The sequence below is a fragment of the Pteronotus mesoamericanus genome, unplaced genomic scaffold (genome assembly GCF_021234165.1).
Source record: "Pteronotus mesoamericanus isolate MK-2021 breed Mesoamerican mustached bat unplaced genomic scaffold, CSHL_Meso_final scaffold_174, whole genome shotgun sequence".
Classification (NCBI taxonomy): domain Eukaryota; kingdom Metazoa; phylum Chordata; class Mammalia; order Chiroptera; family Mormoopidae; genus Pteronotus; species Pteronotus mesoamericanus.
Window position 1 is genome coordinate 45,951,208 of NW_026555309.1, and position 27,403 is coordinate 45,978,610.

General features: G+C 72.1%; 1 protein-coding gene across 1 annotated transcript in view; it reads left to right on the forward strand.

The window, feature by feature from the left end:
• The window catches only part of ADGRB1 (adhesion G protein-coupled receptor B1), a 53,669-nt gene that overhangs the window by 9,039 nt on the left and 17,227 nt on the right, over positions 1-27,403 (forward strand). The window contains exons 2-18 of the mRNA XM_054590110.1: positions 516-677; positions 1,583-1,693; positions 2,092-2,256; positions 2,409-2,568; positions 2,860-3,038; positions 3,358-3,522; positions 3,733-3,834; positions 4,467-4,573; positions 4,773-4,967; positions 5,196-5,264; positions 5,913-6,021; positions 7,748-7,891; positions 8,289-8,364; positions 8,514-8,616; positions 9,648-9,691; positions 21,028-21,169; positions 26,137-26,240. Of these exons, the coding sequence (XP_054446085.1) occupies positions 516-677; positions 1,583-1,693; positions 2,092-2,256; positions 2,409-2,568; positions 2,860-3,038; positions 3,358-3,522; positions 3,733-3,834; positions 4,467-4,573; positions 4,773-4,967; positions 5,196-5,264; positions 5,913-6,021; positions 7,748-7,891; positions 8,289-8,364; positions 8,514-8,616; positions 9,648-9,691; positions 21,028-21,169; positions 26,137-26,240 (2,137 nt within the window). The remainder of the gene's footprint in view (positions 1-515; positions 678-1,582; positions 1,694-2,091; positions 2,257-2,408; positions 2,569-2,859; positions 3,039-3,357; positions 3,523-3,732; positions 3,835-4,466; positions 4,574-4,772; positions 4,968-5,195; positions 5,265-5,912; positions 6,022-7,747; positions 7,892-8,288; positions 8,365-8,513; positions 8,617-9,647; positions 9,692-21,027; positions 21,170-26,136; positions 26,241-27,403) is intronic.

A 27,403-nucleotide genomic window follows, 5' to 3' on the forward strand; every position in this document is an offset into this window, starting at 1 on the left:
CACGGGAGGGCGTCCCCCAGCGTGGGGGGTCTGTGCGCAGGAGTGAGGCCCCCTGCCCTCACCCCACCTCCAGGACCTTAGAATGCAGCCGCGGGGGTGGGCTGGGGTGTCACTCATTCTCAGGCCTCTCTGTGGCCCCAGCCTTGTCCAGCCCCCACACTGGGGACAGGTTCCGAGCCAGGAGAGACCCTGGCGTGGGCGCCTGCACACAGAGCCGAGAGCCCTGTGACCCCAGCCGGGAGGTGGCGCATGCACCCTGTCCCCAGGGCCCTTCCTGGGCTCACGCTCCCCAGACAGCTCTGCCCCTCACACGGCGGCGACTTAGCCTCCAGGCCCGCACTGCCTCCCCGCTCCGAAGTACTGACCCTCCACGTACTGCGCTGCTGGCCCCCACCCTGGAGCCTTGCGCACGGGTGGCTCTCTCAGGGCCAGCGGCTGTGCCCCCATCCCTGCCAGGGAGACCCCCAGAAGTCGCTCTCTGAGAGACATGACCCCCGCCCTCCGGTTCCCACCAGGCGGCTGGAAGCTCTGGTCCCTGTGGGGCGAGTGCACGCGGGACTGCGGCGGAGGCCTGCAGACGCGGACGCGCACCTGCCTGCCTTCGCCCGGCGTCGAGGGCGGCGGCTGCGAGGGGGTGCTGGAAGAAGGCCGCCTGTGCAACCGCAAAGCCTGCGGCCGTGAGTGCCGGCGCTGGGCGGCGGGGGACGGAGGCTTGGGGTGGGGCCCGGCCAGGCGAGACAGGCACGCGGGTGGAGTGGGGCGCGGGGCGGCTGCCCGGGGCTGGGCTGGACGCAGGCAGGAATCCCGGACTGGCAGAGTCCGATGAGGAAGGGGGAGCGGGGAGGAGGCGAGGCAGGGAAGGGGCGGGGCCTGTCTCTGGTGGGCGGGGCCTGATGTGGGGGCGGGGCCGTGGGTGGGGCACCATTAGAGCTACGGGCTCAGGTGGAGTGGGAAGTAGATGGGACTGGGTGGGGCTTCTCACCTGCGGATTGAGAATTTGGGGGTGCTTCCTATCTCTGCAGCCCCCTCCCCCAGCCCTGGCTAGACCCACCTGCCCCCGCCCCATCCCAACCCCCAAAAATATGTCCGTAGTAAGACTCTCTGGTTGACCTCATGCAGACTTTAGCTGCTTCCACGACGTTAAATCAGGTTATAAGGAGACTGCCGTTCTTCGGGCTGGTTTTCCTTGGTGCACTTTCCTGGGAAGAGGAGCTTCCCCAAGAAGCCTGGGGAGGGCCTGGGGCGTGTGGGGGGCCAGACCCCGGGGGAAAGGGTGCTGGTGAGATGCGGAGCAGGCGGTGGGCAACAGCCACTCAAAGTGCTGGCCTGCAGGTGACTCCTGATGGCCCTGGAGGAAGAGGGAGCGGCACAGGGCCGGGGGCATGGGACCCACAGGAACGGCCCAGACAGGGGTTGGCACCAGGCGAAGGTGCCCTGGTCCCAGGTTTCCCAGCTGCCCGGGGGGCCAAGCAGCCCGGGGCGGCCGAGCCGGGCCCAGCTCTGGCCGGGCACCGCGGGGCCGGGGTGCAGAGCGCGCTCCTGAGCGCCTGGGCCCGGGCGCTGACCTGGGCCCGCCCTGCAGCCGCCGTGCGCGCCAGCTCGCGGAGCCAGTCGCTGCGGTCCACGGACGCCCGGCGGCGCGACGAGCTGGGGGAGGAGCTGCAGCGGTTCGGGTTCCCCTCGGCACACGCAGGTGAGCGGCGCGCGGCGCGCGAGCGGCAGCGCTGTGAGCTGGGGAGGCTGGTTTCCCGGGACTCGGTCTTTGTGCAAATGTTTCCAGTTATTAACTGGCTGCTCCTTGTGAGAAGTAACTTTAATTACTCCCCGCAATTAGACTCCTCTTAGGCGCCAGGCTGCCCCTCCGGGCCGGCTTCAGGGCGCTAGTGCAGTGCGGGGGGGGAGCCTGTGGGGGCCAGACCCCGGGGGGCGCGGGGACCGCGCGCGCGCCCAGCCCACGGACTCGGCGGCGGCGGCAGGTCCCGCGATCAGCCCGCCGAGACCCCCTCGAGCTAAAAGCCTTCCTCCAGGGGTCTGGCCGCAGGCCGGGCGCAGGGGCAGCGCGGGCCTGTGATGCGTGGGTCTGGCCCGCAGGTGACCCCGCGGCCGAGGAGTGGTCGCCGTGGAGCGTGTGCTCCAGCACGTGCGGCGAGGGCTGGCAGACCCGGACACGCTTCTGCGTGTCCTCCTCCTACAGCACGCAGTGCAGCGGGCCCCTGCGCGAGCAGCGGCTGTGCAACAACTCGGCCGTGTGTCCAGGTGGGCGGGGCGCGGGCGGGGGCGGGGCATCCGAGGGCGGGGGGCGGGGCGTCGGGGTCCAGGAGTTGGTGGCCCGGGCGAGGCCGGGGCGGGTAAGGGCCGCAGTGACCCGCGCTCGCACAGCTCAGCGGCGCCCTCCGGCCCCTGTGCAGTGCACGGCGCCTGGGACGAGTGGTCCCCGTGGAGCCTGTGCTCCAGCACCTGCGGCCGCGGCTTCCGGGACCGCACACGCACCTGCAGGCCTCCCCAGTTCGGAGGCAACCCCTGTGAGGGTCCCGAGAAGCAAACCAAGTTTTGCAACATCGCCCTGTGCCCTGGTAGGTGAGAGGGAGGGCGCTGGGTGGGGGGACCTGGGAAGGGGACGGGCCCAGGGGGTCACAGGCCAGCCGCGGGAGCCCAGACCCACCTGCTGGGAGGCTGGACCCTCCGGCCAGGACGGGGCGTCCTCGTCCCTGTACCCCTGGTGCCGGGGGTTGACGCCCAGGTCCCAGCTGCGGGGGGTTGGAGCTTGGGCCCTGAGGTGTCGACCCGTGGGACCCAGGCTCGGTGTTGGGGGGCAGGGCGTAGGGCCCCGGGTGTTCACGCGGCTCCCCTCTTTCCTCCCCCGGGCCGGGCAGTGGACGGAAACTGGAACGAGTGGTCGAGCTGGAGCTCGTGCTCGGCCAGCTGCTCCCAGGGCCGGCAGCAGCGCACGCGGGAGTGCAACGGGCCCTCGTACGGGGGCGCCGAGTGCCAAGGCCACTGGGTGGAGGCCAGAGACTGCTTCCTGCAGCAGTGCCCAGGTCAGGCCGCCGGCCCGCGGCGGGGGCGGGGGGCGGGGCAACGGGAGCGGGGGGCCAGGGGGATGGTGCGCGTGGGACGCTTGCTTCTTTCTGTCTCGGGTGGAGCCCTGGTTTCTCCTGCCCTGGTCTCAATGTCTTTTCTCCCTGTGGCTTCCGGCTCCGCCTCCGGGTCTCCACGGCTCTGCGCATCCGGGCCTCCCCGCGTCCCCTCCCGTGTTGCCTGCCTTCCCCGTGGCCCTGCGTCTCCGGCCGTGGCGACGCCGGACCTGCGCCCGCCTCGCCCGCGGGCCTGCGCCTCCGTACCTGGCGTGCCCCGCAGTGGATGGGAAGTGGCAGGCCTGGGCACCGTGGGGCGGCTGCAGCGTCACGTGCGGGGGCGGCACGCAGCGCCGGGAGCGTGTCTGCTCGGGGCCCTTCTTTGGGGGAGCAGCCTGCCAGGGCTCACAGGAGGAGCACCGGCAATGCAGTGCCCAGCGGTGTCCCGGTGAGTGTCCCCTGGCCACTCCCACGGCCGGGCTCCGGGAGGGCGCCCTGAACGACCCGACCGCGCGGCTGGGGGCTGAGCTGGCCAGAGAACGGCTCCCACTGGTGGCGGGCGGCGTCCTGGCAGGGTCTGGCCCTCTGACCCTGCTGCCAGCGCTCAGCACCCCTTCCTGTCCCCTGTGCCCACTCACCGTCCCTGGCCCCTTGGCAGAGCCCCATGAGATCTGTGACGAGGACAGCTTTGGCGCTGTGATCTGGAAGGAGACTCCGGCTGGAGAGGTGGCCGCAGTTCGGTGTCCCCGAAACGCCACAGGTGAGGGCCGGCAGGCGGCTGCGAGGGGCTCCCATCCCGTCCTCACGGAGCCGGGGCGAGGTGCCAAGCTGGGCCGATGGGCCCGGCTGAGGCGCCAGCAGGGCAGCATGTCTGCCCCTTTCCTCCCCGTGGCTCCCGTTGGGGACAGGGTTGTGGCAGTTCCCTGGGGTCCTCGTCACTGCAGGCAGCTGTGCCTGGCTCCCTGACCGTCTCCTGGTGATGGGGCGCATGCAGGTGTGCTGGTGTTCCAGGCTGCCACTCCCTGACCCCAGGCACCCACTGTGTCCTCCCCATGAGAGGAGCTGGGCGGTGGGCCGGGCTGCGGGCCCTCCCTGGGCTCTGGATCGGGAGGAACTTGAAGCTCCCGACTTGGCTGAGGGCTCTGCCTCACGCAGGTGGGGTCCCTGAAGCTGGGGCTCCTGCTGGCCCTGCGGCAGCCACTCAGAAACACTGGAAATGAGGAAACGCGCGATGGCCTGGCCCCTGTGCTGGCTCTGCTCTCGGACAGTCTCTGCCTCTGGGGCCGAGGGTCCCGGCTAGAGGGGCTTGGGCCAGGGAGCGGCGGGTGGGAGGCCCGCGGCAGGCATGCAGCGGAGAAGGGCGAGGCCCAGCTGACCCGCCGCGCCCGCCAGGCCTCATCCTGCGACGCTGCGAGCTGGACGAGGAAGGCATCGCCTACTGGGAGCCGCCCACCTACATCCGCTGTGTCTCCATCGACTACCGGAACATCCAGATGATGGTGAGAGCCAGCCCGGCCTCCCGCCCTGCCCGCCAGCCCACGCGCTCCTCTGCCCTGTGTTCCGTGGCACACCCGCTGGACACAAGCCAGCGGTGGCCGTGGCGGGGGCTGTGGAGGGTCCTCGCGGCACGGGAGGTCCGTGGGCCGGCCCCGCCACGCCCCGCAGAATCACGGTGCCCAACCCTCTCCCCCTGTCCAGACCCGGGAGCACCTGGCGAAGGCTCAGCGGGGGCTGCCCGGGGAGGGGGTGTCTGAGGTCATCCAGACGCTGGTGGAGGTCTCCCAGGACGGGACCAGCTACAGCGGAGACCTGCTCTCCACCATCGACGTCCTGAGGAACATGACCGAGATCTTCCGGCGGGCGTACTATAGCCCCACCCCTGGGGACGTGCAGGTGAGCTCCCGGAATGGGGGGCCACGGTGGGGGGGGCGCCAGGAAAAGGGGAGCGGTCCTGGACCCCGGCCGCACACCGGGCCCCAACCCGGCCGCAGGCTGGGCCCGGCTGCGACCTCAGAGTGAGCCTCACCCCGGTCACACCCTGAGCCCTGGCCCTGGTCACAGGCCCAGCCCGGATTCTGGGCCTCCTGTCTGCTCACTGGTCTCTCTTCCTCTTCCTTCCAGAACTTCGTCCAGATCATCAGCAACCTGCTGGCGGAGGACAACCGGGACAAGTGGGAGGAGGCCCAGCTGGTGAGGACCCGGCTCAGAGCCCCAGAGGGGCCGGTGCCTGAGTCCCCGGCAGCCCGGCGGGGGACCCCGGGTTCAAGTCCCGGCTCGGCCTCTGCCGGCCGTGTGGCCTGGAGGAGGTCGCCCGACCCTCTGAGCCTCGGTTTCCCCGTGGCGGAGGTCAGCCGCTGGCCCCGTGGGGCTCAGCGTGGGGGCAGGGATGTGCTGGCTGCGTGGTGCTCAGCGGAGTGACCCGGACATGGTGGCTCTTTTTCACCTGGAAAGAGTGGTCCGCCTCCCGTCCTCCCACACACCTGTCCCCAGGGCAGTGCCCGGCTGACCCCGCCGTCGACCCCAGCCTGGACCCCCGGCCTCGGGGCCAGGGCACAGCAGCCCCTCTGGGCTCCGTGGTCCCCTCTGCAAAGGGCGACGGCTCCTCGAAGGTCCTGACCCTGCTTCCCAAGGCAGGCCCGAGCCTGCGGTGCTAGGGAGTGACCGACGGGACCGGAAGCAGGCGGATGACAGGAGGTGGGAGGAGGCGGAGGGACAGGCAGGTGTGTCCCCGGCTGGGCGCGCGGGCGTCCGACGCCACCTTCCGTCAGCCCCCGGGGGTCGGCGTGCGCGGCCGGGCTGCTGGCCGCCGTCGCTGAAGCGGCCTGACCCCTCCCCCAGATGGGCCCCAACGCCAAAGAGCTGTTCCGGCTGGTGGAGGACTTCGTGGGCGTCATTGGCTTCCGCATGAAGGACTTGCGGGACGCGTACCAGGTGACAGACAACCTGGGTAAGCCCCCCGCCCCCACGGCCGGCTCTGCAGCCCGGGCTGGGGCCCGGGGTCGGCCCTGGGCGTCAGGTGTGCAGGCCCGCGCGTCCCTGTGGGGGGGCCACGCGGGGCGTCTCGGCCCCCGGCGAGGCCCCGGAGGCCTCGGATCCTGGGCCGCGAGGAACTCGCCCACGGCTCCCCCGCTCGGGGCCGGGCCTCGCGGAGGGGCCGCCCTAGCGCCCTCTCTGTGCTGGCATGGCCTCGGGATGGAGGGCCCGCTGCGCGGCCACCCCCGGCTCTGGCCTCCGCCCCAGGGTGCCCGCCGCTCCCTGGCATCCACCGACTCCGGGACCCGGACGGGGCAGCAGAGGCAGGCCCCTGCCCACGATGACTGCGCTCCCGGGCGCCCTGCGGCAGCGCCGCAGGCCCCGTTTGTGAAGCCCTCCCCACTCGGGGCGCCTCCCCCCGCGCCCCACGCTCCCCGCAGCCACACCTGCCCCTGGACACCGACCCGGGAGTCCAAGCAGCGCGGCCTCCCTCGCGTCTTCATCCAAAGTCACCTCCGGGGGAGGACTCCGGACCACCCTGTGGGGGAGCGCAGCCCCCCCAGTGGCCCGCGCCACCACCCCGCGACTGTCACCCCGTCTCCCCACCGACTGTCGAGGTCGGGAGGGTTTCCTTGGCCCCTGCCGCTCCCTCGGCGTGAGGGCGCCCGGCGTACAGTGGGCGCTCCGTGTCCCTGGAGAAGAGTGGCAGCGTGTCGCCCTCTCTGGTGGAGCACACAGCACACAGGGCTGCCCCTCAGGGGCAGGGCCCGCCCTGTCCCGTCCCCAGGGTCTCTCGTAGGGAAGACGCAGTGGTCCGGGAGCGGACCCCAGGCCCAGGGAGGGCCCGGCGGGGGGCTGAGGCACTGCGTGAGCAAAGGCGTGGCGGCGGCCTGGGCCGTGCGGTGGCTTCACTGGGGGAGGGGTCCCAGAGGAGGGCGAAGGCCGGGGGCAGACCCCAGGGGGACTGCGGGATGGGAACATCCCGTCTGCCCAGGCGGGGGGCCGGGAAAGCAGGGACCTCGAGCCCTGTCCCCCGTGACCTGCGCCTGGGGCGCCTGGATCAGGAGGCCAGAGCCTGGCGGGACCGGGGCCTTCGGGCGTGAGCTTGGCCTGGCCCCGGTGGGGCGGGGCCGAGGGCTCTCGAGGCCGGCCAGGCTCAAGGCCAGGCCCCTGCCGCTGCCACTTCCCCCAAGCCACCGCGGCTCCGTCACCCCTTCACCCGGACGGGGGGACGCCGCCCCCACCCGCACCTTCCTCTCTCGTCACCCCTCCCCCAGCCCCTCTGCTGTCTCCTCAGCTGCCCTTGGGAGGCGGGCTCTGCCGCTGTCCCTTTTTCAGAGCTGCAGTGGAGGGGAGCCGGGCTCCAGCATTGGGGGCACCAGAGTGGACCCCACTGGCCTTCGGGAGACGGCCAACCCAGGGAGCCTGCGTAGGGACAGTGCACGTGGGACCGCGTGGCTTGGGGCCGGGGCCTTGCTGAGAGGCCAGGAAGGCGCCCGGGGCCCCGCAGAGGGCGCCAGGCAGGAACCCAGGTGGCGGCCGCACCCCCCGCCCCCGGGCCGTGAGCGCCCGGGGCGGTGGTGGTCCTGGCCCCAGGCCCGCGGCCCGGCTGCCACGGCCAAGGCTCCCTGTCACAGAGCGGCGCTCTCTGTCCCCCCATCTCTGTCCGTCCCTGTCACCTCTGTCCCTCCCCCCCGCAGTCCTCAGCATCCACAAGCTTCCGGCCAGCGGAGCCACCGACATCAGCTTTCCCATGAAGGGCTGGCGGGCCACAGGCGACTGGGCCAAGGTGCCGGAGGACAGGGTCACTGTGTCTAAGAGCGTCTTCTCCACGGGGCTGGCAGGTGAGGGCCCCAGGGCCCGCGGGGCAGCCCTGGCAAGGCCCCTGCAGTCTGACCCGCCGCCTCCAGGTCCGCGGTGGCATCCACGGCTCTCCTCAAGGTCCCCAGGCCCCCTTCCCCCAGGATGCCCTCCCTGCCCTCCTGTGTTCGGCAGCTGCCCGCAGTCTTTGTGGGACGGACAGAGGGGCCTCTGCGTCCCAGGCGGGGTCAGCATGTCACCTGAGGTCACAGAGCAGGCATCCGAGACAATACGCCCGGCCTGTCCCCAGCTCTCGGGGTCACTGAGGGGCCCCAAGCAGTCACCCCTGCGCTTCGGCCGCGGTGCTTAGGGGACGCACATACGGAGCAGGGCCTGGGCGGGGGGCGGGCGGGGGAGGGTGACTGGCACGCTGTCTTCCAGAGGCTGACGACTCCTCTGTGTTTGTGGTGGGCACCGTGCTCTACCGGAACCTGGGCAGCTTCCTGGCCCTGCAGAGGTGGGCGCGGGGGCCCCGGGGGGGCGGGGGCGGGGGTGGCCCTCGGGGGAGCCGGGGGCGGGTGTCGCAGTGGCCGGGAGAGGCCTGGCGGCAGGCGCGGCCTCGCAGAGGGGCCCCGGCACCCTGACGCGGCGGCGGCCTCCCCCTAGGAACACGACCGTGCTCAACTCCAAGGTCATCTCCGTGACGGTGAAGCCACCGCCCCGCTCCCTGCTCACGCCCTTGGAGATCGAGTTCGCTCACGTGTACAACGTGAGTGCCCTCCGTGAGCGCGCGCCCGCGTGTGCACCACTCTTGTCTGACCCCGGGTGGGGGTCACGCTGCAGCCATCTCAGAGAGGTGCCGCCTGCAGCCCGAGCGACCGTGCAGGGGGCTGGAGGGGAGACTGAGGCTCGGAGAGTTGCTGTGACTCGCTCAGGGCCACACGACAGGGGCGTGAGGGAGCAAAATCTAGCCCACCTCTGCCACCGCTGCCTCAGCCGTAGCCACTGCGGCCTCGGGCCCGCCGGCCTAGAAGCTCCCCTGGGGGACAGGGCCGTCCGTCTGAGAAACCTGTCCGCCCCACTGCAGGCCCCTCCTTGCCCTGTTCCCTGGGGTCGCCTGTCGGGCCGGGCCGGGAGCCCTAGGGTTGCCCAGCCAGGACAGGGCAGTGCCAGGCTCGAGCCCCAGGCCAGGGCTGGGCAGAGCCGGCCCTGCTCCCTCCCGTGCTGCGGCCGTGGGCGAGTCGCTCAACCTCTCTGTGCCGTGGCTCCCTCCCTGGCCAAGCGTGAACTGCTGGGCTGGGTGAGGACAAGGAACTCCCACCAGTGTTGAGGGAGGCGGCCCCCTGGGAACACTGGGCACCCCTCACCTGTACTGCTCCCAGCACCGCAGGGCGGGTGCGCAGTGACCCGCAGGACGGGGTGCCCCCAAGGGGTCCCTGTGCCTGCCCGACCCCCGCTCGCTTGCCCCGCAGGGCTCCCTAGGAGGGGTCCCCCTGGGACCCCATTGGGCGTTAAGCTGAACGGCCATCTGGGCATCCAGAGATGAGCTTTGGCCACTGCTGCCCACACCTGCTCGGGGAGGGGACAGGAGCTGCCCAAGGGCACATGGGGGTGGGGGTGGGGGTCAGCGCCAGTCTCTCCCCTGCCCCGGGTCTCAGCTTCTTCCCCCTCAGACCCCGTCGCTCGGAGGGACAGCGTGGGCAGAGCACCTGGCCCTCCTGGGGGCAGCTCAGGGGGGGACCCTTGAGCGGGGCTGGGGGGTGCAGGCTGGTGGCCCTGACTCCTCCCCACTCTGTCCAGGGCACCACCAACCAGACCTGCATCCTGTGGGACGAGACCGACGGGTGAGTCCCCTGGGCTTGTGGCCTCGGGCCTCCCCTGGGTGGGGGCTTTCGGGGGAGCGGGCCCAGCGGGGGAGGAGTTTCTTGTTCTGCCGGGGCCCCTCCCCGCCCAGGCCCAGCTCCGGGACAGCGTGGCGCCCGCCCAGCCCGCCCCCCCGCCCCGGGGCCAGGCGACAGGCCTGCCCACCCTCCCGCAGCAGGCCGACCCCAGCGCAGCCGGTGGGGTGGGAGACCCGGGCACGGGGTGGGTGGCAGCCGTGCGGGCTCCGCGGCCCCGGGTCCTCGTCCAGCACCTGCCAGTGCCGTCCACGCCCTGCCGGGGTGGGGCTGGAGCCGCCGGGCTGTGCTGTGCGACCGCAGGGCCCTGGGTGGGCACCCCGGAGCAGGGCGTCCCCCAAGACATGGCGGGGCAAACGGGGAGGTGGGACCCTCCTGTAGCCACAGGGGAGGGTTTGTGCAAAGGCCCCGAAGCAGAAGTGGCGTCCAGAGGGGAGAGGGCCGGAATTTGGGAGACAGGACAGGAGAGAGCTTGGTGGCTGTGTATCCTGATGGGCCCGGTGGACCTGGGGACCCTGAGCCGTCTCCCAAGGGGTCTGGCGAGCTTTGGGGTGCACGCTGGTGTGTCAGCGGGAGGCCGGGTGTCACTGTCACCGCCAACCGCACGGCCCTGGCCCAGCCCCAGCCCCCAGGCCGCCCGGGAGGGTGAGCAGGCTCCGCTGGGTCCCGGGCCTGGGCTTCGTGTGGCGAGTCCCTCCGCGCGGCCTGGGAAGGCTCCGCAGCTGCTGGCGCCGAGGAGGCCGGGCCTGCCTGGCACAGAAGGGATGAGGGGGTTCGGGCAGGGCCTGCACAAAGCGGGAGAGCAGGCAGGGTGGGCGCAGGGGAGGCTGCGAGGGGCGTGGGCTCTGTGGGGACTGAGTCGGGAGTTCTGCAGGTTGTCACGGGTCATCACCTTCCCCCGGGAGGCCTGGCCCCCAGCCCCGTTTGCCCCCAGTGTCGAGGGTCATCCCGCAGGAGCGTAGAGATAGGTCCGTGTGGAAGGTCAGGTTGTGCCCCACGCCACGGGTGGAGCCAGGCCTGGGGGCGGGAGGGCCGTGTAGAGCGGGCCCACGGAAGCCTTGGGTCCGAGCCGAGGTTGCTCGGTGCCGTGCACGCAGGTCTCTGGGGACGAGCATTTCGGCAGAAGGAACAGGCAGCATGAAGACCCCATGCCGGGCATGAGCGTGGCCCCCCACAGCGGCCTCTCCTGCCCTGGGCCTAGGCCGGCTGGGCTGAGGCCGAGCCCACGGCGGGTAGCGGCACTCCGGCTCGGTTGCCGTCGGCTGCTCTCCTCTGGGTTTTGCCATCGGCACAAGCTCTTTGTACCAACGGTGCAGTAAAAGCATGAGAGGCGCAAAAGCAGGAGAGAGAGCAGGCCAGCTGCCGCATCTCGGGGGCTTCCCAGAGTCGTGTCTTTTCGGGGGGTGCAGGCGCGTCCTGTCTGGCGCCGGCCCCTCCCTGGGGGCTGTTCACAGGCTGCTCACAGCTACCCGGGCAGCTGGTCCGCCCAGCTGGCCCTACTCCCCCGACCCAAGGAGCCTCCCTCCTTGTCCCCCCCACCCCCTGCGTCGTCAGCACCCTCACACGGACACTGCCACACGTCCTCTTGTTCCCTTGGCATCCGGTCCCCAGACAGTCTGAAGCTCTTGGTAGTGAAGTGCTTTCCGGGGGGGCGGGGGGGGCCCTTCCCCTGTGCCCTCCAGCGCAGCAGGCAGGCAGGGCCCGGCCCGCGCAGCCTGGGTCCAGGACGGCACTTCTGGGGCCCGGGCTGGGACGGGGGGCCTGGAGCCGAGCCGCCCTCGGGGCCTCAGCTGCCTGGCCCTGCGGGGGCTCTGCCTGCTGGTGGTTGGAGCCCTCGCTGAGTGGGGAGGAGGAGCGGGCGGTGGCTCTCCGCTGCTCACCTCTGGCTGGGCAGGCCAGTTCAGGTCCTCGTGCCTGGGCCCAGGGTCCCAAGGACAGCAGGAGGGAGCCAACAGCTGGGCCGTGTTTGAGGCAGGCCCGCCGGGTCCCGCACTGGGCGGCTCTCAGAGGCCTGCGGTCCCGCTGGAGGCTCGGGAGTCGGGGCCGAGGCGTCTGACCCAGGGCCCGGCAGCCCGGGGTCCGCGGGGGCGGAGGCTGCTGGGCAGGGGCACAGGGAGGGCGCCCAGCCCGCGCCCCTGCTCCATGCTCACGGGTCCTCCTTCCGTGGCTGGGCTGGGCTGCTCCTCCCCCGGGACACGCCTCGGAGGAGCCAAGGGCTTCCTGGGAGACTTGATGGGACCCAGGGCAGAGCCCCTGGCCTGCTCCCTCCAGGGTGCCCAGGAGTCACGTCTGTGCTGGAGTGGACCCGTGCTCGTGTGTGCTCGGAGGAGAAAGGGTCTCACGTGTCTGCAGCATCATGTGGGGGTGGGAGAGAGCCCCCCGTGACCAACAGGTGAAACAGGGACCTTGTGACCCGTGACTGAGCCCGGGGCCCAGAGGGAGCCTCGACCTCAGTCTCACTGACCCGACCCCAGTCACGCTCTGAGCCCCGGCCCTGCGCCCCCCCGGAACGGCGTGTGCTCGTTCCCATGTAATCACACATGTGTCGTAAGTGTGCAGGGCCAGCTCCTCGCAGCCGCACACGAGTCCAGCATGCAGCACGCTCATCTTGGAAAAGATGGGTCAAAGGATTCCGCGCCCAGTGCGGGCCCCCCGCCCGCCGCCCCCCAGTTACACGCACACCCGGGCTCAACGTCCACACGGAGGCGGCAGCTCACGTTTCGTGAGCACGGGGCCTGGCAGCCCCCTGGAGACCCCCTGCCCCGTAATCAGATCCCACCCTCTCGGCCCTGGGACACGAGCCACCCCCTCCTTCCCGAGCTGACTGCCCGGCTCAGGGTCTCTGCCCAACGCCCACCCCCACACCCGCACGCACGGCCACTGGCAGGGAGGGTCCGGAGCAGAACGGGTCGGGGGGAGGTGAAAGGAGGGACTGGTGGGCGGGGAGGGAGCGCGGAGGGGCCAGGCGCTGAGCTCGCTGGTCCTGAGAGGAGCTCCTGGGGCCACGCAGTGATGGGAAGTTGTCAACCGGCTCCCCTTAAACAAGGCATAACCCGGGGCTGCAAGTCAGAGCTGGCGGGACCTTCAGAGGCCGTCTGCGCCGCCTCACTGGGAAGTGGCGGCCCTGGGGCCCAGGGTGGGGACGTCCGTGGAGGCCAGCCCCCCGCCCCCACGGTGCTCCTGCCGTGCCAGCGTTTCAGGGCGGAGGTGGGGCGGGGTGTCCTGCCAGCGGCCGCGCCCCCACGGCTCTGGGAGGCGCGGGGCTCCACACCCACCACGCCGTTGCTCCGGGTCCACACGCACCTCGGCCTCAAAGGCTCTGAGACGTCCAGCAGCCCCGCTCTGCCGGGTGGGGGGCTCCCTGACAGAGGGGCTCCCAGCACCCTCACACGCTGACGCTGGGACAAGGTGGCAGGGGGTGTGGTGTGGGGAGGGGGCCGTGTCCGCGTACTCTGTGGACCCCTTTCCAGAGGCCTGACCCCCGCTGGGCACCTTGGGCCCTGCCTGCTTTGCTCACACGAGCCTGCTCGGCCTGGCTGGGGCGACTGAGGCCCAGCGCCCTGCCGCAAGCCCACGGTCGCCCGCGGGCCATTTCAGTCTGTGCTCTCCCAGCCATGGGGCCCCACGAGGCGCCACGCATGCCGGGCCACGTGCAGCTGTGCCTGGGGGGCACCCTGGCCCCGGGCCCCGTCCCCTCCCTGGGGCCCCTGTCCAAGTGCCCGTCCCGGCCCCTTTAAGAGCCTGGCCCCCCACCTTTGGTTTCCTTGGAGAGGGCAGCGAGGGGGCCGGCCAAGCCGGGGAGCGGAAGGGAGACTTGGCAAGGCCCCCAAGTCACTGTCAGCGGCCGGTTCCCAGCCCGGTCTCTCCCATGCCAGCTGGTTGCTGACGGAGCCAGGGACCGGGAGGGGGCGGCCAACGCCGGGCGCTTGGCGGTGGGCTGGGCTCCGCTCCCCCGCCCTGGCTACCTGGGTGGGGGGCCAGGTGGGGGCCGCAGTGGGCTCTGCTTGCGGCAGGTTCGCGCCCCCAGCCGCTGCCCTTCTCTTACTGCCCCTGCTCTGTCCTTGGGGCCTGGCACGGGCCCGCTGGGAGCCCCGACTCCTGCAGGGCCTTCTGGCCAGGCCAGCCTCTCTCCCTGTGGGGTGCGGGAGCAGGAGGGGACAGGCAGGTCATGACACAAGGCACCTGCACCGCCCTCCGCACCAGGGCCCCTCGCTGCTCCCCCCGCCACGCCGACGGGACCTCCAGCCCTGCTTGTCCTGGGCCTCCCCTCTCGCCCCACTCGCCACCTGCGCGGGAGGCCTGCCGGCCCGTTTCCCGGTGTCCCCACCCCGTTCACGTCTCAGCCCGGACCCCAAGGTCTGGGTGTGTGCTGCGTCCTGTCTCCCCTCCCCCCGGCAGGATGGAGTCCCCCGCCCCCGCCAGGGCCAGGCCTGGGTCTCATGCCCCGGAAAGTGCCCTGTCTAAGCGGGTCCCCGCTCTGCCCACGCTGGCTGTGGAAGCCCTGGCCCTCAGTTTCCTCAGCTGCGACAGGGCGAGACGAGTGCCCACCGCCTCCCAGGGCAGGACAGTGCCCGCCCGGCCCCCACCCCCGCCCAGCCCCTCCCAGGCCCTGCGGAGGACGGGGCCACGCGGCCTGGGGCAGTGTGCCTGCAGAGGGGGCTTCGGCGGCAGCAGAGATGTGGGGTCCTGGGCCAGGGACACAGTGGGGGTGTCACAGATGTGTGCGTGGGGCGTATCGGTGTGGGGGGGCTACCTGAGCCCCCGCTGGGCTGCTCCCAGCTGCCTTTGGCCCCCCCGTGCCTGCGCCCCCCACCCATGTCTGGGTGCTCCGGTGGGCGAGCGGGTCTGTGCCCAGGGGCCGAAGGACTCAGCCGTGCCACCTTGGAGCAGGAAGGAGTGGATGGGGGGACAGAGCGGGGGACACTTGAGGAGGGCCTGAGCCCCGGCGGTCCCCAGAGACGCCCCAGTGCGCTGCCGGCAGGGCTTTTGTCCGTCTGTCCGTCTGTCCGCCCATTCGCCAGGTGCCCAAGTTCTGTGCGTCCGCAGCAAAGCTCCGCCTGGTTGAGCCCTCGGCTGCGCCCGGTGCTGTGGCCCGATCGGCCGTCCTCCAGGAGGCGGGTCCGCAGTGGGGGCTGCCTCCCGCCCAGACGCGCCTGTCCCCGCAGGTCTGGTCCTGCGGTGCCCCCGGGCTCTCTCCCATCGACGCCCCGTGACCATGTCGGCGCCCACAGGGCACGCGGTGGCCCTCCTCACTCTGAACACGCGCCTCCCTCTGCGGGGTGTGCGGTCCCTCGTTTGGCCTGGTGGGAGAGCCTTCGAGACCCTGGCGTCTCCGTGGCGTGTGCCCTCGTGCGTGGTGCTGCAGGGACCGTAAGCGGCTGTCCTCAGCCCCGCAGGGAGCCGACGGGGGAAGCAGGAGGGCCGGCCGTGGGGCAGGCGCGGGAAGGACGTCCGGGTGGGCGGCGAGGACAGCGTGATCGTGGTGTCCCCTGTCCTTTCTCGGCCGTGGCGCGGAGGCACCAGAAGTGGGGGGCTGGCGGAGGGGCCTTGAGGTCACCCGGGGCGACTGGGCCTTGAGGGGTCAGGTGGCCTGGGAAATGCCTGGAGGGCGGGCCGGTGGTCCGGGGTGCGAGGGACAAGGCTGAGTCCCGGCCATCCTGGGGGGCAGGGGTGGCGGTGAGACCGCCAGGCGGGCTCGGCCTGCACGGCATCCTGGACGCGCTTGTCGGGTGCCGGCGACAGCGGTTACCAGCCAGTGACCGTCGCAGGCCTGGTTCCAAGGAGGCGACGGCAGTCGTGGCGACGTGGTGACAGTGGGGACGATCCAGGGGACCACGAAGACCCAGCCGTGGTGGTGACCGGGGCCGTGGCGGTGACCGGGGCAGCGGCGGCCCCGCTGTCGAAGGGGGGGCGGTTAGTGCGATGGCGCCGCTACCGCGGACCGTGGGGGCGGCGGCGGCGCGGACGGTGGCGATGCCGATGCGGACGGTGACGGCGGCGTGACCGTGACGTTTGCAGGGGCGGTGGGGGTGGTGGGCGTGGTGACGGTCACGACCGCGTTGTTGGTGTCGATGGCGGTGCTGTGTGGATGTGGCTGGTGGCTTCAGTGACAGCGATGAGGGGAGCTGGGGGTGACACGTGAGGGGTGGGGTGGGGGCTCCGCTCTCAGGGGAATTCCGCGTCCCCCGTGGGAGCCGGGACGCACCGCGGCCCTGTCCCTGAGCCAGCCCACAGCAGACGTGACCAGCCGCCGGCCAGAGGGAGCGAGGACGAAGGGTGCAGGTAGGGTTCCTGGGCCTCTGAGCCGGGAGCCGGACCCCAGCCTCCCCGGTTCGTCCCTTCCTTGCGGGGCTGGGGAGCCCGGTCCCCACCCCGGCGGCCCCGGCCTGCCCGGCCACGTGGGCCGAGGCAGGAGAGGAGCGGGGCCCTGGGGAGGGCCTGGGTTCCAGCCGGGCGGGCCCGCGGCGGGAAGCCCTGACTCAGGAGGCGGCGGCGCCGGGCACAGGGAGCCAGGAGATTGGCATCTTGGGTTGGAGGGACCTGAGAAGCCCTGGGGGTCCTGGTCACAGACCCAGGGATGCTGAGACTCTGACGCCGTCACCTCCAGGAGGGACACCGACCTGAGGGGACAGGGGCCTCACGTGATAGCTCACTCAGCAAGGCCCCGGCCAGGCAGGTGTCCGTCCTGTGGGGTCCCCGGTCACAGGCATTGCTCCCAGGCCCGGAACCACGAGGACAGGCCACCACCCTGGCCAGGTCCTGGGGAAGCAGACATGGCCTGCGCTGGGCTTCTCCAGGCTGGCGGCCAGATGGGGCTGGGCAGGGAGGGCGGCCGGGAGGCTCCCGGGCGGGGGAGGGGGCAACGACCGCGGAGCCCTGAGGATGGGGCTGAGTCTGCCAGTGCGCCGGAGGGCACAGGGTCGGAGGGACCAGCGGAGACCAAGGCCGGCGGCAGGAGGAGCACCTGCGTTCTGGGTCCCTTGAGGTCCGGTCTGGGCGTGCCTGCACAGGCAGGGCCACCGGGACCAAGGGGGCTGGGAATTGCGACACACTCCGGCGGCTGGGTGAGGTAGGGGCCAGGGTGGGCGCCCGGCGCAGCAGCAGCCTGGGACGTGCCAGAGGAGCCGGGGCTCCACAGGTCGCCCGGGCGGGCTCCCTGGAGGCGGAGACGCAGCGCACGCCTTGACCGGTAGCTCAGAAAGCAGCAGGCAGAGGTGGGAGGAGGCCTCCTCCGATGTGTGCCGCATGATTTAGCAGGCGTGGACTTGGGTTGGCTGTTTTCGGGAGCCCAAGAGGAGGCTGAGCCCCGAAGACTGAGGATCGTGAAGGCCAAGCGGCGACGTTTCAGGAGGCTCCCAGCAGCCCCTGCCTGCAGACTTGCCGCCCCCTCCCTGCTCCCCTGCTGGGCGGGTGGGCCCCCGCCGCTCCTTTCTGCTGTGTGGGAGGCTCCTGTGAGTCACTCACACCCCAGTGCGAATTAACCCACCGAGCAGGGACTGGGGGCCTTGGCGGGCACAGTCCCTTTATAGCACCTGCCTGGGGGCTGGCGAAGGCCCTGGCTCTGTGGGAGTTACTGAGAGCGCGCCGGGGGCTGCGGGGAGCTGGGTGACAGCCTAGGGGGCGAGTAGGGGCCGGCCGGTCCCCCGGGGGCCCCTGCGGGCAGCATGGCCTTTGTTCTGGGTGAGGCGGCAGCTGCGCAGGGTTTTGAGCAGACAGCCTGGCGCTGTGTGGAGGATGCACGGAGGCTCTCAGGGCAGTGGCCGCAGTGGCCGGGGGACACCGGAGGGGGACCTGCCAGCGTGGTGGCCCCGGAGGGGTGAACAGCACTGGGACGCGGTGCATTTTGAAAGGAAGGCCAGTCGGATTGGCTGCTGGGCCAGCCGTAGGCACGAGAGGCGGGCGGAGGAGGCAGGGGGTGCTGATGTACAGAGGGGCTGCTGCCCGGCCCCCCCGCCTCCGTGCGGTGCCAGCAGCAGGGGGAGCGGCCGACCCAGTCCTGCCCCACCCCCGGGGGCAGGGGGCGCGGAGTAGGACCTGGAGACCCTGAGCAGTGCGTAGCCTCGCGGGGAGCACCAGGCAGGGGGACTGGGGCGGGGGGTGGGGAGGGCAGAGGCTGTGGGTCAGCGCAGGCCTTGCTGCAGCAGCCCGGCAACAGCCCTGGCCGCAGGCCGACATGGAGCCAGCCGGGCCGGGCCAGCAGTTCGGCCTGTCTGATGGGGGTGGCACGGCTCTGCTCTCAGAGCCCTGGTCTGAGGGACCCAGGCACCCCTCAGCCTCCCCCAAGCACAGGGAGTGGCCCCCGCTCTGACCCCTGGGCCTCCGCCTTCTGCTCCTGGAAGGAGCCGCGGCCCCCGCTCCCTCTCCCCCCCACCCCGGCCCCAGTCAGGGAGAGGCGGGTGTCACTGACCCAGATTTCTCCGGCCGGGGCCTGGGGGCGGGGGACAGGGGGCTGGATCTGTGACCCAGATAGTCCAGGCCTGTGAAGCTCAGGCGGGAGGTGGCAAACGGCCTCCCGCGTGCGGCGCGGCCGCTGTGGGCGAGAGGTGGGAACAGGAGGCCCCGCAACAGGAAGAATTGTGGTCAGTCCTGCAGGCCCCCCATCCGGGCAGCTTCCAGAGTGGTCAGCAGCTGCCCCCGTCCTGGGCGGCCAGCCCGACCCGCTTGTTCTAAGGACCGGGGGCGGCATGTTCTCCTGCTCCCCACGGCCGGAGGCTGCCCTGGCCCGACCTCTCAGCTGGGTGGGCAGCCGCCGCTCGCTCCCCTCCTCTGGGCAGCTGATAAGCTAATTAGCGCCCACAGCAGGAGCCCTGCAGGCGCGGCCTCGGCCTGGGCTGGCATGGGCCCAGGATGGCCGGCAGCTGTCTGCCTGGCGCCCTGCAGACCCGCCAACGCCGGCTGGGAACCTGCCAGGCTGTTGGTCCCAGCCAGCCCGCTCCCCTCACTCCAGGCCTCAGGGTGCTGCTGTCCCCTCCCCGTGCCCCCCGCAGCCCTAAGGCAGGCAAGGGGCCAGGGCGGGGCTCCTCCCCGGCTCAGCATCTGGACCAGGCGTGAGCCGAGCTGGGATTCGAACCCAGGACTGGCTGGCCACGTGGCCAGTGCCACCCGCAGGCTGGGCAGCCTGAGAGAGGAGGGGCCGGTCGCCAGACGGAATGGCCGGCAGGACTCCTCCTTGGCGCGCGCTGTGTTTGGCCGTCTCCTGGCCGCCCTGGTGTCTGGTCAGTGGCTCGCACCTGCAGGGCCGCAGGTGGTGCGCACGGGGCCGAGGACAGGGCACTCCCAGAGGGAGGCAGAGACGGCACGCGGGCCGGGTCAGCCAGGGCTCAGCGCGTTGTGCCTGGTGTGGTGCTGGGGGTGGCGACAGAGGCCGGTGTCAGGGGACCAGGCTGGACCTGCGGGGTCGCGGCGAGGGTGGGCCCAGGCTCCCCAGGCCCCTCCTTTCCCGTTCTTTCTGGCGCCCAGGTCTTGTGTCTGGTTCTGTGGTCAGTGGCGTTTTCCCTTCTCTTGGGAAAGGAAGGGAAGAAAGGAAAGAAGGGGGAAGGAAGGGGCGGAGGGGCCCCCGCTGGGCCCTCAATAGGCTCCGACCGTGGCTCTGTTGCGTGCTGGGTGCGTGCTGCCGGCAGGGTGGTGGGGCGGAGCTGGGCCCGCACAGGCAGCCGAGCCAACCCGGGGGCCCGGCTGGGCTCTGCTCAGCTGTGGGGCCCACACGCCTTGGCTCCTCCTGGGCCAGCAGACGGGCCGGTGGGCCGAGGCTGGGAGGCTCAGACAGACGCGTCCCTGGGAGCCTGAAGCGGACGCTCCAGGGCCCCCTCTGTGGCCAGTACCTACCTCTGCCTCCCTGCTTACGGAAGCCCCTGAAACGAAGGAGCTCCGAGCTCCCTGAACCCTGGCCACCACAGACTCAAGGGACAGTGCTCCTGAGGGGGACATCCCCTCCCCTCATTGCACTTCAGAGAGGAGCAAACAGGCTGGGGGATGGACGGGGACTTCGAGGCGCAGAGCCCTGGCCGAGTCCTGGGCCTTGAAGCAGCTCTGCCCAGCTGCTCCCTTGGGCCGATCTTGTCCCCCTCGGGCCTTGGTTTTCCTGCTGTGAAACGCAGGGGTGGGGGACAGGTCCCCTCCCGTGGGGGGAGAATCAAGAGAGAGCGGCAGAGGCGAGGGTGCCTGGCTCAGCCCGGCGTGTGCCTCCTCCCCCGGGGCCCAGGAGGAGCCAGGGTTGTGTAACAGCTCAGACTGAACAGAGCCCGCGCCGGGCTCTCGGCAGCGAGCGCCCACCTCCTCAGAGGTGCCACCGCACACACGCAGGAGCTGTGCAGAGAGCTGCCCGGGGCCTGTCCCCCCGCCACCTTAAGAGAACTTCCCAGCGAGGCTCAGACGTGGGGCGGGGGGGTAGCCGAGTCTGGCTGCTTGCAGACCCAGGTGATGAGCAGAGGCGTCACTGTGTCACTGTGCTTGCGCGCCGTTGGCCAGGGCTCCGGGGTCAGGCCCTGGGCAGCAGCAGTGAGCCCCTGCCCCCGCCCTGCCGTGGGTCCTGGATGCCAGTTTCAGCCTTGTCTCTCCCGGCAGCCTGGAGCCCCCCACCGCCCGCAGGCCCGGAGCCCTGGGGTGGGCCCCTGCGGGCTCGGTCCAGGCTGGACACTCCCAAGTTCCTGGGTGTGTGCACCGGCCTAGAACGCGGGGGGGCCCTGGATCGCTAGGGGCGGGTTTGCAGTGGCTCAGGCAGGTGCACTGAGGCCCCCGGGGCCTGCGTGTTTCAGTGGAGAAGGAGCTGTCCCGGCCTGCAGACAGCAGGCGGCCCGGGTCAGACCCGAGGGGGGCTTTGCTTCCGCTCTGGGAAGGGAAGGCTGTGCCAGTCCTGGAAGAGGAGCTTCAGGCACCGGGGGCGCCAGGGCCTGGGGGAGGTGGGTGTGGGGGATGGGGCGGTCCCAAGGTCACCAAAGCGCCCGTCTGGGGCGGTAGGGGCGGTGGGGCCGCCCACCCCGCCCACGTGCGCCCCACGCCGCCCCCGCCGCCTGGCTGGCCTCCCCCTCGGCTCTGGCTCCGGGCGGCGCTGGGGCGGTGCGGCGGGCGGGGCGCTCCCCGGCTCGGCCCGCGCTCCCGCGAGTCGCTCTCCCGTGGCTCCGCGGCGGCGGCCATGGGGCGCGGGGCTCCGGGGGCCGGCGGCGGGGCGGGCGCGCGGCCGCGGGCGCAGGTGCCGGTGCGCGCTGGGGCCGGGGCCTGGGGCCGGGGCCCGGGGCGGGGCGGGCGGGCGGGGGCCGCCGCTCACGCTGCCCTGTCTCCCCCAGACCCGCCTCCCCCGCCCCCCCGCAGCTCGGGCCCTGGTCGTGGCGCGGCTGCCGCACGGTGCCCCTCGACGCCCTCCGGACGCGCTGCCTCTGTGACCGGCTCTCCACCTTCGCCATCTTAGCCCAGCTCAGCGCCGACGCGGTGAGACCCCGGCGGGACGCGAGGGCGGCGGGCGGGGGCGCGGAGGGGGCTTCCGGCCGGACCGTCGCTGCCGGGCTGCGCGCGCGGAGGGCGGGGCTGGCGACTGGCGGGAGGGGTCGGTGTGCCCGGCAGCCCCCGCGGCCTGGCCGCAGGGCGCGGGCCTCTGTGGGGGGGGGGGCGCGGGTGGGAGCCGAGTGGGTGGCAGTGTGGAGTTGGGGACTGCCAGGCGGAGAAGGGCTTGGGTCCCGGGAGTGACTGATGGGTGAGTGTCCCCCACTCTGCCTGGAGGCCCGGGACCCTGGAGGAGCCAGTCCTTGGAACAGCCAGGCTGGGCACCCGCCTGCTGGGCAGGAAGGCAGGGCCTGGCGGAGCTGGGCCTGCCAGACCCCTTCCCCTGCTCTGGCCCCCTCGGTCGGTGGAAGCTTCCCGCCCTGCCTGGGAGGTGGGGAAGAACCACCACCTATTTTTGAGGCCTTTCCCACCCACGCCAGGGGGGCCCTGGTCTGTGGGGGAGGCCGCACCCCAGGTAGGGGTCCCAGGGCGGCTGGGGTGCCTAGCCTGGTCCTGGTCCACAGCCTCCCCAGAAAGGCCCCATCATCTTAGGGGCCTCCTTTTTGTGTGGAGATTCTTGTGGGGGCTGCTGGTTTCTATGGTAACGGCATCTGGGGCCAGCTCGCTGGCTGGAGCCCTGGGTGCTGAGTCCAGCCCAGTGGGGCTGCTGGGCTCTCGCGCCCGGTCCGGGCTGCACTCACTGGTCCCGGGAAGGCCTGGGAAGTCCCCACCACTGGGCGCCCCGAGCAGGGCAGGGTCTGGGTGTCCACTCGCCAAGCCCCTCAGCCCAGGCCCGGCGTGGGCAGCAGATGCGGAGGAAGGACCGGGAAGGGGAACGTGGCTTTCCTGGGCACTTGGGGTGGCACATCTCTCCCCTCAGGGAACCCCAGGCCACGCATGAAAGAGGCTCTAGGTGTCTCTGCGAATGCTCCACCCTCCCCCTTCTCCTCTGGGACACGGGTAGGGGGCGATGGTGTCAGCCAGCGTCCCCTAGGGTCAGAGCTGGACAGGATCTTGGAGGTCATTGCCATTAAGCCCCCCTGTCGCTAGGCAAGGGAGCCGCGGTCTGGGTTGAGTCCGGATGGACAGGGCTCTGTGGTCTTGGCCCGGATCCAGGCGCGCCCTCCCCCATCCGGCTGGCCCTGCGACGGGCTGGCCCTGCTGGTCCTGCGGTTCTTGGGTCAGGGCCCTGGGGCAGCAGCAAGGGTCACCCCCAGGAGCTGCCTGGAAGAGGCGGCTTTCGGCGTAGCTGGTCAATGTGAAAGCAGCTGCGTGCGCCGGGATCGGGGGGCAGCCAGCCGTGTAAGGGCCGGGGGCATGGACTTCCCTGGTCCCCTAAGAGGCCGGGGCAGGCAGAATAGGGCCCAGCCACAGGTCCCGGGGTGTGATCAGGACCCGGAGCAGGACAGGGCTCTCCAGCGGGGTGGGCACCCGCATCCCGCCGCCCCCCCAGCCCAGGGTTTGGCAGGGGGTCACTGTTGGTCGGTCGAGCCTTGAAACAAGCTCTTCCCTTGCACACAGTGACCCTGCACTGCTCTCTGCGCCCCTGGGCCTCGGTTTTCTCCCCTGGGGGGGGGAGCTGACGCTGTGCTGCCCCGGGGAGGGGGGCAGAGAGGCGCACCCAGCAGGTGGGGGCGCTGGGGGGCAGGGCCAGGCCGCCTCAGGCACCGCCCCCCTTCCCGGGCGGGGCCGAGCTCGCAGGCCTGGCACGGAGAGGGTGGCGTGCGGGCCTGTGGGTGGCTGTGCTGGTGGAACTGCAGGAGCGAAGGGGTTTGGTGCCAAGGGGGCCTTTCTAGGAAAAGCCGACCTGTGCTGGGTGCCGTGGAGCAGAGTGGCCCGGCCCCACCCGCTGCCCAGGAGACGGGCGCGAGGGTCTGCCTGGCCCAGAGTCAGCCGCCTCGCCCGCCGCGTGGGCGTATGCAGAGGTGGGCACGGCGGTGCATCGGGCAGGGCACCCCGTCCCCGCATCCCGGAAGGGGAGCTGAGGCCGAGGGTGCAGGAGCTCGGGGCAGCTGCCGAGCTGCCCGCTGGCCATGGGGCCGAGGGCAGGCAGCCTGGCCACCCCGGGCCTCGGCTTCCTCACCTGTGAGATGGGGCGGTGGTCAGCCCCGCCTGTCCCTGCGACCCCTCAAGGACACAGGTGGGAACTGGGAGCGAGCGTGCCAGAGGCAGCGGGGTCGGCTCGGCCGGCCCTGTGCGCACCTGCCTGCCAGCAGCCTGGCACTGCCTTCCTGGCCTCCGGCCAGTTCTCGCTCACAGGGAGGCGTCCCCAGAGATGCTGGCCCGGGAGGGACCGAGGGCAAAGAGGAGCCCACGGTCGTGCACCCCTGGCTCGGTGCTGACCCCGGGGTGCCTGCGGCTGGGGCCAGACCCCAGTCCCGCCCCCCTGGGGCAGCCCCTGCGGGGGAGGGCCTCGCTGTGCCCCCAGAACGCCCCTCCCTCCTGGGGGTGGTCTGAGAGCCCCAGGAGCAGGAGAGCTGCCGTGGGGCCCTGCGCGGTGAGCAGGGGTCACCAGCCAAGCTTAGCCGGGGGGCGGGGGTGAAGGTTGTCCGAGGAGGGCGAGAGAGGCCAGCGGTGGGGGGTGGGGACAGGCGGGGGTGCCGGTGCCGCGGCCCGGCCGCACCCGGGAGAGCTCGGCCTGGAGGGCAGCTGCGTGGCTGGCAGGTGAGAGGGTGGTGGTGGGCTGGGCCCTGAGGAGCCCCGGCCAGTGAGGGCAGACTCGCCCCGCGGCAGCGGGGAGCTGGGCAGGCCACCTGCCTCCGCCACCGTGGTTGGGTGGACACATTGGGCGTGGGATTCAGGTCTGAGTGGGCAGAGCCGCGGGCATCGCGGGGCAGGGAGCGGCCTCAGGGGACGAGCCCAGAGCAGGGCCCAGAAATGACTGAGCGGGTGGGCGGGCCCCGGGAGCCAGAGGGGGTGAGATCCCGGTGGGGGTGGCGGAGACAGGACAGAGAAGCCAGAGCCTCAGAGCCCGCTGTGCCGCTGCCGGCAGCTCTGAGTCACACCTGCGCGGAGGACGGGCCACCTGCCTGGCACTGCGTGGGGGCGGGGCACGGTCAGGTGTTCACAGCGCCCACCGCAGCCCGGCGGGTAGTAAACAGTCTGTGGGCTCAGTTGTCGGTAGCAGCGCTGCTGCGACACGCCTGACGCTGCGTGACGAGGCTGACCTGGGTCCGGGCTTGCGTGGGACCCGGCTTGGCCGGGGGCTGCTGAGGGCCTGTGCGCACGAGCCGCTGAGAGCCATGGACGGTGCTGGAGCAGCAGCCGGCCAGAGGCGGTGCAGGGGGACGGAAGCCGGTGCACTTGGGGGAAGAGCGGAAGTGGGGGCGCACGTGGTGGAGGTGACAGAACCGTGTCAACCACGCAGGGGAGCGTGGGCGGCTGGGGGAGCCCTGGAGAGGCTCGGGAGGAGGTGGGGGGGCCGGGGCTGCTCAACCCGAGCACGGAGCTGTCGCCTGCGCAGGGGCCACCGTGGGAAGGTCAGGGCCGCCGCGCCGGGCCGCGAGCCCGCGCGTGCACAGCGCCAGGAGCGGCACCGAGCTCGGCCGGGCAGCTGGGCGCCGGCAGGAGGCCACACTGTGTCGCTCGGTGCCAGTCTCTCACCCTTAGGTCTCCCGTCCAGCTCTCCCGGCAAGGCCGGGAGTGTTCTCACGCCCCTGCCCGCCCATTCGGTCACCCGTCCCCTCTCTGCAGGGCCAGAGCCCGCCGGGCCGCGAGGAGGAGGAGCGGGGGGCCGGGGCTGCAGGGCCTGGCGAGGGCAGGTGGAGGCAGATGGCCGCGGAGGCCGGGGCGGGAGCTGCTCGCTCGGCCGCCCGCGACCCACGTGGCTGACTGCAGGCCAGCCCAGCGTCCTAGAAACGCTTGTTGGGGTCGCCCTGCCCCCCCGCTACCATTGTCTCGCTCACTTCCTCCCCGCCATGGGCCTCGGCGCCCCAAGGGCCGGTTATGCAGGGGCCCCACTTTCAGCCTGGTCTCCGGGGGACGTGGTGCTGCCTGGCCCCCGGCACAGTGTGCAGGCGGGGGGCCGAGGTGGGGGGGCCACCGTGCCCAGCAGTAACCGGGGGCCTGTCTGGAGGAGGCTCCCTGGCTGAGGCTGGTGGGTCGGCAGGACCGCCCACGGAAGCCGCCCAGGAGGACGGGAGCAGATGAGCCGGCGAGCGCAAGGCGGGGGCGCCCCGCGGGTGTCAGGGCCGGGAGGCCCGTTACGGGGTGTGTGCCAGGCGTGTGGGTCTGTAGCGGCGGCGCTGGAGCCCCTGGTGGGGGACCTCGCACCTCACTTTGACCTTGGAGAGAAGAGGGAGAGGTGGGAGCTCACAGCAGGGGCTCTGGGCCCCCCACCCACCCACAGCGGCGGGAGCTTAGCAATCACACCCACCCCCGGTCCAGGGCGGCCGGGGCCCCAGCCTCCCGACACGCTGGCCTCACGGGGGTCAGAGCCCAGGGGCGTCGCGGGCCAGGGGCCGGGGCCCGCTGGGCGGCGGGGCAGGCGGACCCGGAGTGCCCTGGGGCTCGGCGTGCCCTGGGGCTCGGCCTGCCCTGCGCACCCTGCTGCTCCCTGCCCGGGAGGGGGCGGCGAGGACAGGCAGCCGTACAGGGCGGGGCCGCGAGGTTACCCTAAAAGCTCAAGGCCAGCTAGGCCCAGAGCCGGGACACTGGCCGTGCGCCGTGCACTCACACGCGGGGAGCGCGCGGGAGAGCAGGCCGGCCCGGCCTCCGCGGAGCCAGGAGGGCGTTCTGACGTGGCTCCGGGAAAGGGGCAGGGAGGGGCGTCGCGTGGCTTTTTATGAAGTCCTCTGGCTGCCACGCGGTCAAGAGCTCGGGGCCGGATGCAGGGGGCGGAGGCAGGGGCCCTGCCTGGCGCCCCGTGTGCATGTCCGCCCAGCCTCGTCCTCACTCTGTTCTCCCCGAACCCCCAGAACATGGAGAAGGCGGCGGTGCCGTCGGTGACGCTCATCGTGGGCTGCGGCGTGTCGTCCCTGACCCTGCTCATGCTGATCATCATCTACGTCTCCGTGTGGAGGTGGCGTCCCCGCGGGCCGGCCGGGCGCTGGGCCGGGTGGTGGGGGCCCGGGAAGGGACAGCCCCGGTCGCATCTCATCCCCCCTCTGCCCAAGGTGCCCATGGGGGTCGGGCGGCCCGGAGGCCCCTCTGCTCCCCTTCCCAGCCGGCAGCGCCCACCTCTTCGTCCCCCGCCCCTGCCCACGGCCGTCACACGTGGACGGCCCCCCCACCTCTGCCTCCCTCACCCTCCCATCCCCCGTGTCCTCCCACCGTGCTCGCTGAGGCTCCCAGCTGACGGCTGCTCCAGGGACACTGGCAGGGGTGTGTGGCGGGGGGTGGGGGGCCGGGGCAGACCAGGGAGGGACCCGGCTCGGTCTCCAGGCTGCTGCCTCGAGCTGGGCCCGTGTCTCCCCCCACCCCCCCACCGCCACCCCCTGAACGCTTCCCTGGTGGGTGCCCTCCGAGCCCAGGGTCGGGCCGCAGGGAGGGAGCTGCGCGCAGCATGCGCCCCGGCCCTGGGTGTGTCTCCGCGTGTCTGCGAGGTGTGCCGTGAGGACTGCTGTCTGAGCGGGTCCCGAGCCCGGGGCGCGGGACACGCGTGTGCGGGTGCAGATCTGCGTTGGCCCAGGCGCCCGCAGGCGTGCGTGAGGGCAGGAGTGGAAGCATGCGCCCCCTTCCTGCCGCAGCGCCCTGATTTGAAGCCCGTTGGGCAGAGGTTTGGGACAAGGAGGGTGACGTCAAGGTCACCTGCCTGCCCAGCAGCCCCCCGCCAGGCCCGGCCGGGACTCCCAGTGTGTCCGGCCCCACGGGCAGGGCAATGCCAGCCGATAATTGAGCTGACATCGCACCCCAAAGGCCAGCAGGAAGCGGTCGATGCGGCCAGTGGGGAGGGGTGGCCCCGCTTCCTGGTGAGCGGGTGCCCGTGAGCAGCAGGCCTCAGTCCTGTCTGAGGGCACAGGTGCCAGGACGGTCAGCCCCCGGTTCCCCTCCTCTGGGCCCACATGCCCCAGCCCCACCGTGGACGTGCCTCGCCCCGCGCCCAGCCCCGCTGCAGCCTGGGAGATGGAGTCCATGGTTCTCCTGGTGCCTCCTCCCTGGCTGTGCCGGCCACCGCTGGCCCAGCGCGCTGCAGCCGGGACCCTGTCCCCGAAGTCCTGGGCGGGCAGCGGAGCCCGAGAGGGG